This window comes from Microcaecilia unicolor, chromosome 5, assembly GCF_901765095.1.
Source record: "Microcaecilia unicolor chromosome 5, aMicUni1.1, whole genome shotgun sequence".
Classification (NCBI taxonomy): Eukaryota; Metazoa; Chordata; class Amphibia; order Gymnophiona; family Siphonopidae; genus Microcaecilia; species Microcaecilia unicolor.
This window is the reverse complement of record NC_044035.1, coordinates 326,907,997-326,920,475: the sequence shown is the minus strand read 5'-3', so window position 1 is coordinate 326,920,475 and position 12,479 is coordinate 326,907,997. Positions and strand designations below refer to the sequence as shown.

General features: G+C 40.9%; 1 protein-coding gene across 1 annotated transcript in view; it reads right to left on the bottom strand.

The window, feature by feature from the left end:
* DYNC1LI2 (dynein cytoplasmic 1 light intermediate chain 2) overlaps window positions 1-12,479 on the bottom strand; it is a 102,336-nt gene that overhangs the window by 37,675 nt on the left and 52,182 nt on the right. Inside the window, exons 6-8 of the mRNA XM_030204486.1 lie at window positions 7,521-7,614; window positions 6,523-6,658; window positions 5,572-5,683 (exon numbers count right to left, since the gene is read on the bottom strand). Coding sequence (XP_030060346.1) covers window positions 5,572-5,683; window positions 6,523-6,658; window positions 7,521-7,614 — 342 coding nt within the window. The remainder of the gene's footprint in view (window positions 1-5,571; window positions 5,684-6,522; window positions 6,659-7,520; window positions 7,615-12,479) is intronic.

Sequence of the window (12,479 nt, the reverse complement as noted above, 5' to 3'; positions counted from 1 at the left end):
GCTGCTGCTTCCATCGACTGACGCAGCAACCCTCCAGAAGACCTGGAAGAATGGCTCGGATGCGCTCGTCTAGAGTAGCTGTCGAGGAAGGCTGTGGGGTCAGTGCAGGAACCGGCATCAGAACCCATGGAGGTTGAGAAGGCAGTACTGGGCTGTCAGGAGACCGACGCACCGACACCTCTTGTATGGAGGGCGAGCCATCCTCCCGGCGTCAGCGCTTCACGGGTGCCAAATCCTTCAACGCCCTGGAGCTCCTGGTACCGTGCCTGGAAGGAGATCGATGACGATGCTTCTTAGCCTTCGCTCAATGCACGTCATCGATACTCCTCGGTACTGACAAGGAGGACGTGGAATGCACATGCCTGCTCGGGGTCGGGTCCGAGAGTGGTCGGTCCCGGTGGGCCTGCACAGCAGGAGTCTTCGAGACAGGTGGAGACCCACTCGACGGCTCACTGCTCCCAGCGTGTGATGGTCTCCGGACAGCCATTACCTGCACTCCTGATGTCGATGCCTTCCCCAGTGCAGACATTGACAACGCCGACCTCGGTACAGCTGTTGATGTCGACACAGAGGAACCGGACGAAGCTCAGAAAAGTTGGTCCCGAAGAGCTTGTCTCGACGCCTGTGTCTGCTTTTTCAAGCTAAGACACAGCTTATATGCATCTGGGCGATGGTCTGGCCCAAGGCACTGAAGACACCACGCGTGGGGGTCGGTACCTGAGATTGTCCGGTTGCACCGAGTACACTTCTTGAGGCCGCTGGGAGTCCTCGATGACACGGACGGAAAAATAGCGGCAGCGAAGTCAAAACTCTCGATGGTGCCCAAATGAAAGGGCACAAAAATGAGAAGCCGCGGTGGAACAGCAAGAAAAGAGGGCAAAAAATCCGAAAATAGGGATTTTCTTTTTTTAAACTTGAAGGAAACAATGTGGGAAAAAAAAAACAGGGGCTAAGAAACGGAGCAAAAGCTCAAAAACGAAGGCTCTTTCTCTGGGCCGAATCGGAGAGAGACGGACAAGCAGCCATTCTCCTGCCGTGGAAAAGAAAAAACTGATCGGGGCTCTCACGCGACGGGCAGGAAGATGTAGACTCTAGCAAACTTTTGTTGCTATGGAAGATTTCCGTTCCTGGGGCTGCCGTGGACGCCGACCCAGTCGTAAGAACAAGCAGCCTGCTTGTCCTCGGAGAAAGCTTAAGCTCTTTCAAGTTGGATGAATAATACCTATGGACTACAATCTTTCTAAAGACCTTCTATTAATTCAGGTCTGGGCTTCGACTTGAGGACATTCATTTTCTTCTTGCTGAGTCACTGCATTGTTGCTTCTGTTTTGTTTTGTTTTGCTGAAAGGTGAGTTTTCCTCTTAGTTCCAGCACTATGGCAGTCTGGGACAATTCATCTAGGATTTACCTCCTCTTTGCATGCTCCATCTTCCCTGTCCCTGGTGCTGCAAAACATCCCCAAAACATAATGCGGACACCACCATACTTGACTAAAGGGAGGATGTTAAGAGGGTGATGTGCTGTGTTTTACAACACCCAATGTTTAGCACTTCATAAAACAAACAGCTTGATTCTTCATTCAGGAACATTCAAACGTATTAACTACTCCAGTTGATATTGAAAGTGATTTAAGAGGGCAGGAGAGGCTCCTGCCTCTGAATATTGGCACTAACCAGCTATTTCTAAAGTGCATAGGAGAGAGGTGTTCTGGAGGCAGATTAGGGGAGGAGTGAGCAGCAACACAGGTGTTGGAAATATTCAGTGCCAGTGGCCACATAACTAAGTGATCAAATCAGATTGCATAAACAGCAGTCCTAACTCAGAAGTTGCTAAAGATGTGCTCTCCATCCTCCTACTCCCCTCTACCGACACTGGAACTCCTCCACCAAGCCACCATCAGACCACCCCTCCAGAATCCCCTACACACCCCTATACTAACTTCAGTAGTTGGAGAACAAGGCCAGTACCGGGCAGACATCTGCAGTCTATGCCATGAAAATGGCAAGGACAAATCAAGATCAAGTATGCATATGTAGAATTGCATCATACCTTATGCTATGAGTTTATCTTGTTGGGCAGACTGGTGGATCGTGCAGGTCTTTATCTGCCATCGTCTGCTATGTTACTCCCCTTCAGAGTCTACTTTATCATCCCTGGCTGACCTCTAGCAGTAGTACCATGAAACAACTGCTAGAGCTCACAGCGGACATCTTCTGGATAGAGCCACTAAAAGCAGAAGTGGGGATCGCACCTGCTCAGACTACCTCACTGGACCACCAGGGATGATATGGTAGGGTCTGGGAAGGGGGCGGGGGCTGATATTTGTGGGGCATGGAAGTAAGCCACAGATCCGTTTATGCGGGTCTCAGATGGTATTCAACTAGGACTCGCATAAGTTTGGGCAGCCAGCAACAGTCCAGTCAGATCTGTTCAATATGAGTGCCCAGACATGGCCCCACACTGAATATCTGGGTCTAACTTATTCAGTAACGACCAGTGTTTAAATAATATTGACTGCTGCTGGCTGAATATAGACTGATACTATGTTTAGACCCAAGTGGGTTCCATTTAACTTATTATGGGCCTTATTTTTTGAAACAGAACTAATCTAGTTTTGATATGACACAGGGTGTGAAGACTTGTGCAATCAATGCTTTTCTGGTTTCTTACTCTTAATTAGTTTTTAAGTATTTCTATTATCGTTCTTTCACTTTGAAAGCATAGTACCACAGACTAGTCCCTCTAAGCTAGCTCCTAGGGTCACCAACACAACAACAACTTCAATAAATGAGGCAGGATACTGGAATACAATTCACGTGCTTTATTTACAAACTTTAAGTGGATGTTTTACCGTGGCTTCTAATTGTGGAACAACTTCCACAACCACTAAACAGCCTTCCTGCACATCTTAATCCAAAATTAACCTGGCCTATTTCCATTCTCCTAATATCTCCATTCCTCCTAATCTGTTCAGACAAGTGAGCACCCCTGACGCATAACCCTCTCAATCTTGAAGAGTTCAGAAAAGCCCCCTTTACCCACACCCGTTACATAAGATTTTCAGTTTCCACACCTATTTACATATATTGTCTCCCAAACCAATCTTTTGTAGCACTGTATCCAAAAATGTCCAACTCACCCTATCAAAAGCTTTCTCCACGTCAATGGATAATACTGCTTTTTCCCTGCATTGCTGGACATGCCATACTAGATGCAGAGCATACTTAACATTGTCCAGCAGGTGTCTTCCTAGGATAAAGCCTGCTTAATCTGCATGTATCAATTGTGGGTGCACCCAAGCTAACCTCTCTGCCAGTATTTTGGAGATGATTTTTAGATCTATATTTATTAAGGAAATCGGAATGTATGACCATTAGACTGATAAATCCTCTCTCACTTAGGTAAGACTGATTTCTGCCTTTTGTGTGTGTGTGTGTGTGTGTGGGGGGGGGGGGGGGGGTTAATGAGTCTCTATTAATAAAGGTATTTCCCACCCTTACCAGTAACGTCCTGTCTATCCCTTTAAATTGTTTATATAATTTTCCTATAAAACCAGCTAACCTTGGAGATTTATCTAAATTTCAATAATTTAATTGCTATGCCACCTCCAACCCATTTTTCAGGGCTTCTAGCTGTTCTTTGACTTCCTTTGATTCTCTGGGAAGGTCTGCTGCACTCAAATACTGCTCTCTCACACTGATATCTTGGCTTCTTTCTTTGTAGTGTATTATAAAGATGCATAAGAAAATTTTTTTTATTTCTTTGTCCATGTATAAATACCATATGTCCTTTACCCTTAATTTTTTTGTACTGCTTGGGTATTTATTTGCTCCTTTAACCTTCTTGCCAGCATCTTGCCCGTACAGTACCCATATTCACAGAATTTCTGCTTCAATTTCAACCAATGAAATTCCACTTCTTTCACCTTCAGCTCCTTAATTCCTTCTTTATTTAAAAAGTCAGTATAACTTTATGTTGCCTTTCCAGTCTCTCTATATGTTCTCATAATTCTAAATCCACCTTTTCTCATTTTCTTTTGGGTCCTCCACTCAATTAGCTCTTTGTGCACTACTACCTTTAAAGCATCCTATAAATACCATCTTCCACTTTCCCCATATCATTAATGCTTTTGTATTTCTCAAATGTTTTGCCGACATCCTACAAACTTCATCATCCATCAGTGAACTATTGGTTAATCTCCAGAACAAGCCAGTTTCCTGCATGGGCCAAGCAAAGTTACTCACCTATAGCAGGTGTTCTCTGAGGACATCAGGATGCTTATTCTGACTGCCCCACCCACCTCCCCTTGACGTTGCATTCCATCAGCTATAACTGGTCCCGTGTGATGACGGCAGGCAGTAGACCGAGCACGCGTGGCAGACCGCTTCTAGAAATCAGAATGCTCAACAGCATCTCCTGCTGGGGCTCCATCTGTGACATCAGTCAGAATACGGTATTCTGCTTGTCCTCAGAAGAGACATTTATTCTTCTAGGTTGGATGTTGCGTGCAACTCATGTCCTTTCTGTGACATGAAATGCTTGGGTTCATGCCCTAACTCTTAAAGGCAGCATTTCACATGCTATCCATCGCTCATCAATGATCTTTTCAAAGACCAGCTTATGTTTATTTTGCACAATGTATGCAATTGTCAAATTTATACATCAAGACTCCCGAGGCAGGCACATGTGTGTTCAGCGCTGCGTGCGTCTGGTAGCACTATACAAATGCTAATAATAATAATAATGTGAGCCGAAACATGGTACCGTGTCGAGTCATCTTAAATAAACATCTTTAATTTCACACCGAGAGTCCACTTACACATCAAGACTCCTGAGGCAGGCACGTGCGAGCCGAAACATGGTACCGAGAGTAAAGTCATCTTAAATAAACGTTCACATTGAGAGTCCTGAGTCTGTTTTGAAGAGCCTTATCCAGTTTCCACTCCTTGTTTTTAGCTTTGTCTATCCCGTGGGACTTTGGTGTACTCTTCACTTTTTGTGGTCTTTTCACACTAAGTCATGATGCAACCTTTGAACCCATCAGTCATCTCTAAGGGCCTCTAGTCCTTGTGGATAATCTATTTACCCCTTCTCTCCAAGGCAATGCTATCTTGAGCAGACAAGTCAAATTGCTGGCTTTCCTCTCCTCTCTCAGGCCCTAGAAATACTGTCCTTCTACCACATAATTAACAATCCACCCCGTTTGTTATTAGTTATTCAACACTCGTGCTTGTATTGAATTACAGACCAGCATTTTTCATTTCATCTATCCACAGTAAGCTTCTTCTCTGCTTATTTGTAATAAAACATTTGAAAATAAGAAAGCCTATTTTCTCAATGGACATTCATATAGTTTAGCTATGTATTAAGTCAGTGTAAAATATACAAGGGTGAAAAAACCATAAGGCAGAAATGAAAAAAATTAGTATCATGGTTTAAATACAACTGAGGGGAAAAACTGTGCTATATGCAAATCTAAAGCTCATCAGTGAACTTCTAACTATACTAGTGTTTTAGGAGGATTTTAAAATTAAGTATTAGCAGTTCTGCACCATTTTTGCACATATGTACCTTTCTTACTGGAGGTCTTACAATGAAGTCTTCATATGCATCCTCTGGTTTTACTGTTGTGAAATTTTCATGTAAAATTGCTATTTTCTTTTCATTGTCCCAACCAGCAGGGCTGTAAATAAATAACAATAATAATAAACAGCAAGCCTGTTATTAACTTTCAATCTTGTGTACTACATTGCCAATAGCTATTGTGGATATCTCAGCAAAAATGTTAAATTACATAGAACAAGTTAAATTTTTGTGCCAGATTTAAGGGGTGAATAATGATTTATAGCACTGTTTATTCCGCTTAAAGAGATGAGACTTCAAGACAACCAGACTGTAAATATTTGAGATATGTGATAAAACTAGGCATGAGGAATTTGTGCTTAAGGATGATTCACATATGGAATACATCCTATGAAAGAGAAACTTTTTGCATGTTTTGTGGAGCATATCTTTTGATGAGATTTATTCCTACAGCAGATGACAAAGGAAGCTTATTTTTGCCTGTACATAAAAGCATATACATTTAAAGCACATAGACTTCTCTAGGAAACTCAGCCACAGTTCAAGCATATCCAGTGCTTCTACCTTACTCTACATATCAAGGGTTCTCAACCCAGTCCTTGGGACATACCTGGCCAGTCAGGTTTTCAGGATACCCACAATGAATATGCATGAGACAGGTCTGTATACAATGGAGGTAGGGAATGCAAAGTTCTCATGCATATTCATTGTGGATATCCTGAAAACATTGACTACATAGGTTGTGTCCAAAGGACTAGGTTGAGAACCCCTGTTCTATATAGATCAAGTTCTTTGGGGCCAGCGTATCAAAAGGTTAAGCTGGGGTGCAATAAACAAGCACATGACCAAAAAGAAAGAATATCAATCTGAGCAAAATTTGTACACCAAACAATTTACATTTATGTAAACGTTCACACTGCTACTGTGAAATTAACTTACATAAAAACTGCATCTTTCTCTACCACTAAGGCAGGTGTGCTGAAGTGAAAACCGTACGTTCTATGCACAATATATTTATATAATAAATCAAGGTTTTTTTCTTCCTTTACTGATGTATAAATCAAGGCAGCGCCATCTTAGGGAATTGTTCAAGGAAAGTTAAAACATGAAGGTGAACATTGCTTAAATAATAACAGTACCATCTGAAGAACTGTGTTCATCAGTGTGAACACAGCCTAATCAATGCTATCATCTTTGGGGAAGTAGAATTCTAACGTTTGTGTTTAGGGTTACCCACACAGTTCAATATCAGTATCATGAGATTTAGGTGTATAAATGTTTGTAGAAAAAGTTTACAAATTAAAAAAAAAAAAAATCAGTCCATATCCTGCCTTTACACCAAAAGGAAAACAGAATTGTGCAAAGGAATTTTCTTCTTCTGATATGGCTGCAACTCTCTGGCACAGCACAAACGATTGCCACTCCTCAGCAGTGCCATATGAAGTCACCACTGAAACATCAGCAAGTGCCTGGCATATGGAGTTCCTGTGGACTACAAAAAGAGGAAGCTACAAGGAAAATGAAAGACAGTACAATGTCCAAACAGCCCTCGGCCATGTTTAGAGTCTGAATTAGCTACTGGAAAATGAAAGCTCTGGAAAACTGAGTTGTAAAACAGCTTGACTGGATTCTGACATAGCAACTGAACAAAACAGAAGGACCTGCTGTATTAATAGTGTACTGGACATCTTAATTCACAAGCATTTACACACTTTTTAAAAAAATTTCTAGTCAAAGTAATGCTTGTCTATTCAGGGTGTAAGATTTCAATCACAAAATAATACAAATCATGCATTTAATATTTGAGAAATGTAAAAGCTTTGTAATTTTCCAGTTAGGAAAATGAAGTGTGTTAAGATGCTGGTGTTTAAACAGATAATCAAGAATGCATCAAATGTTTTTAGAGGCTCCCACCCCCTCTTCAGCTGAAAGGATACATTGCAAGCAGAATCTACGAATGTGGGACTGGATAAAATCAAAGTGCTCTTCTCTGTAGTCATGTTCCTTCTCCAATATGCTCACCGCATCACACTGTAAAAGAAAAAGCAGAACCGTAAGCGAGAACCAGCTGCTTATCCATGCTCATCATTTTCACTGAATTTGCAGACACTTTGCCCTGTGATCCCAGTACCCCAAGGAGAGCCACCAACTGGCCAGTAAGTGAAACGCTTGTAAGCTATAAATTACAATCCTTCCAAACAAGAGAAGATAAGTAGATTATTTCTACAGAAACACACTATTTATATGGATTTCAACTTTCCCCTTTTTTAAAGTTACTGGCAAATGTGCAGGGTTTTAAATAATTCACACAATATAAGACTACGTGGGTTATTCTAACACAGACTTCTATTCTACTTAAAAAGAAAGAGAGGGGGGTAGCACTTTCATGGGCATATGGTTGTGACTAGCAAGAATTTATACCTCCAAAAGCTAACTACAGTACACTTAATATGTATTTGGTACCTTTACAAAATTACACCAATGTGAAAATCCTTAAATTGATTGAAACTAATGGAGAAAGACCTGCAGGATTCATAAAGATGAAGATAACACCAATTCATTCACCAAAAGTAAATAAATAGTAGATATAGAGTACTCCAGAAAACTTTAAAGATGCTGGTCCAGGAGTACCTTCACATTTTAGCTTATTCTTTACAAATCCAGAGTAATGTGGTAGCCATGTTAGTCCACTTTTAAAGGTAATAAATAGAAATAAAACAAAACAGAAAAGAAGTTGATACCTTTTTTATTGGCCCACCTATCTATATGTTGCTTTACCCTTCACTATCAATTATAATGTTCTATTATGTATTATGTTAGTATACCAGGCCATACTTTGTATTGTTTTTGAATATTTTTATTGCTGTAATTGTCTACTGCTCATGTTTGATTTATTCTTACTGTACACCGCCTTGAGTGAATTCCTTCAAAAAGGCGGTAAATAAATCCTAATAAATAAATAAAATGTATTAGGTCAGTCCAATAAAAAAGGTATCTTATTTTCTTTTCTATGTTTTGTTTTATTTCCATTTATTACCTTTGCAAATCTACAAACTCATACGTCTTGCACTAGTCGTCACATCATTGCATGTTTCTCATATTTTAACGTTTAAAAAAATGTTTTGCTCAATGCAGCAGATGGAAACGACAGGGGAGTAAACCTTATAATATTACTACTTTAAAAAAAGAGAGGCCTCAAATGCCCGGGAAGAGACTTTTCACAAAACCCCTTAATAGGCACTTATCATAGGCCTCAGTGGGAACCAGAAAAACTGTAGTAGACCCCTCCACACACACACTTAATTCACTTAACATGTAGTTTCTAAACCAATACAAAAAATAGACAAAAAAACCCTAACATTCCAATTAAGCAGGCACTAGGAATAGAGTCCAAGAAGAGGATAAGCCTTAACTTCTATAATCCAACTGAAGGACGACCCTCTGTAACTGCACCTCCAGCAGCAATCCTCAATATTTCCAACTGAACTTGCCAAAACCCCAACAGGATAGGGAGGCATTACAAAAATTAAAGCTGAACATGAATATAGTTATCCATTGTTCGGACAAAGGAGGGGCTAATGTTGGGTGGAATAAAAATGATTATATTCAGGAGGCCCTACGTCATCTTTTGGACCCCTTAGTTTACCAACAATTGGAGACTGATCCCACTGATAAATTATTACAATGTATAAAACAAATTGCTGTAGAAGGGGTAGAACTGGGCTTCTTTCAAAAAAACGAATATCAGTTTTTGTATCATTAGAAAGCCCAAATTCCTATTTGCTTCCTAAAATCCATAAAAATTTTCAATACCCTCCTGGTCGTCCAATAGTGTCTGCCGGCAACTCTTTATTGGAACGTGTGTGTAAATATGTGGACAACCTTTTAACTCCTTTGGTGGAATGCATTCCTGCTTATTTGAAGGATACTGCACACTTTTTAAATAAATTGAGTTGCAGTTGGGAGCTGATCCAATCTTATTCGTCACTATGGACATTCAATCTCTATACATGGAAATACCTCAACAAGAAGTGATTTTTTTGTAAACCATTGTGATCTATCAATTTAGGCAGTATATCAAGACATGAATAAATAAATGAGAGATTTTACACACTTATTTGGATGCTCGTCAAAGACCATGGACGGTTTCCACTGATTTTTTGATCCAGCTGATATCTGTAGCTCTTCAGAACAATAATTTTATGTTCCAGGATAAAACCTATCTACAGCTGTCAGGGGTGGCTATGAGGGCTTCTTGTGCGCTCTCTATAGCCAATTTGTTCATAGGTCATTTAGAAAAAATAATTTACAAAATAGACAGGTTCAAGTCTGTGTTATGTTGGTGGCATTTTATAGGTTATATTTTTTCATTTGGAACAATACAGACACAGCTCTGAGTTTATGAGACAACTTAATAATATTCATTCAACTATTAAGTTTCAATATGCGAGTCATCCTTCTACGATTTTTTTTTTATGTGAAACTTGAGAAAAGTGAAGGTAAATGCAGATCTACAACTTTTTCTAAACCTACAGATCAGAATTTTTTGTTAAGGTTGAAAGTATGCATCCTCATTATACTAAAACGAGTCTGCCTTTCTCCCAGTTTCTCAGATAACGGCAGATCTGTGATACTACTGCAGAATATAAGACAACCTCTATGGATCTTCATGAGAACGTGGTACACAGAGAGGCATATTTTCAAAGCACTTAGCCTTCCAAAGTTCCATAGAAACCTATGGAACTTAGCCTCCCAAAGTGCTTTGAAAATATGCCTCAGAGGATACCTGTTAAGAGAGTACTTTATAATCATAGGGGATGGCTTTTAAAGGATAAAGAAGATTTGGATAAGGGTGCCCCAATATCATGCATTTTGAAATATACTGACTTTTCGCCCTAAATTGCTTGAGTGATTAAAATTCTATCGATGCATGACAGCTTTAGAAACACTCCTTGCATGGTTTCTTATTCTAAAAATAGAAACCTGGCTGACATCTTGTGCAGATCAGATGTGTGGACTAATCACAAAGTAAAAGGTAGAGGAAACAGAAATTGCAGCTAATGCATGGTTTGTGTGATTATGGAAGAGGGTTCAGAATTTTGGTGGGACAAAAGTCAGCATATCTTCCACCTGAAGTTTTCTACCTCATGCACATCCAAATGTGTGATTTGTAAAATCAAATATCCTTGTGGCCTGTCATGTATAGGTCAAACTAAGCATATGCTTAAAACTAGACTGTCAGAACATAAACATTCTATAGCACATAATAAAGTGAAAGCTCCTTTAGCTCGGAGTTTAAACACTGCTTTGAAGATTTAAAATGTATTTTTATTGATCGTTTGTTTAATATACATCGAGGAGATATTTCAAGAAGATTACATCAAAGGGAGCAGCGATGGATCTATGACTTGCAGACGGTTTCCCCTGATGGGCTTAAAGGTCCGATGGAGTAGGAAGCGTTCTATTGAAGAGGTGGACTACATTTATGCACCGTTTCTTTAAAACTTGTGTTTTTCGCTGACTGGTTGTAGAACCTTGTAGCATTACGCCACATTTCAATAAGTTCAGTCTGTGCTACATTTCTCCTCTTGATAAAGTCATTTCGAAACAAGGAGGGGTGGGGTGGGGGGGGGGAGGTTACTAGCACTTGTCTGGGTTTTGGCAACTGCAATTGGAAATATTGAGGATTGAGACTGGAGTTGCAGTTACAGAGGATCGGCCTTCATTTGGATTCGCTCAATGCACCTCACCAAGACTCCTTGGTGTTGATGAGGACGTCGAATCCCCACATCTCCTTGGGGTCAGGTCCAACGATGAACAGTCCCCGGGATGCACCTGCATGGGTCTCTCAGCAGCCAACCCTACCTCTACTCCTGATGTCGATGCTTCCCTCTATGCCGACGTCGAGGCTGCCGACCTCGATGCCGATGTCAAAGGACCGGACCGAGCCCCATAAAGCTTTTCACGTTGGGCTTCTAAAGCCAGTTAAGTCCTTTTCTTCATACGAAGATATAGGGCACAACGAGCTAGGCTAGGGTTGGGCCCAAGGCACTGGATACACAACGAATGTGTATCAGTACCCGAGATGGTCTGGGCTGCACAGGGTACAGCGTTTGAAACCACTGGGAGTCTTCGATGACATGGAAGGGAAGACTGCACTGGCAAAATCAAAAAAACACAATGATGCAACGAAAAAAGCACCAAAAAGGGAGAAGACCTGGCCGAGCAGGCCTAAACACGGCCGTGGTAAAATAAAAGAACACTTAAATGCGGGACAAAGTCTAAGGTAGTAATGGAAGGGAAAACTTTTCCTCCTGTGTAATGAACGTTCTCTTTGGCATTTTCTTCCAAAAAAGGTTCATTTGCGGGTTAATACCTTTCAAATATTTGAACATCTGTATCATGTCACCCGTTTCTCCTTTCCTCCAAGGTATACATGTTCAGATCAGCAAGTCTCTCCTCGTACGGTTTGCAACACAAATCCCATACCATTTTTGTAGCTTTTCTTTGCACTGCTTCCAGTCTTTTTACATCTTTAGCAAGATACGGTATAACCTCCAAAACTAAACACAATACTCCAAGTGGGGCCTCACCAACGACTTGTAGAGGGGCATCAACACCTCCTTTCTTCTGCTGGTTGTGCCCCTCTCTACGCAGCCTAGCATCCTTCTGGCCATGGTCGTTGCCTTGTCGCATTGTTTCTTCACCTTCCGATCTTCCGACACCAACACTCCAAGGTCCCTCTCCTGAGTCGAGCTTACTAATCTCTCCCCTCCTATCCGGTATCTCTCTTTTGGGTTTCCGCACCCTTTTTTGATATTTATAACAGTCTCTACCATTTTGCCCGGCACCGACCTCTGGCTCACCAGTCTATAATTTCCCAGATTGCCTCTGAA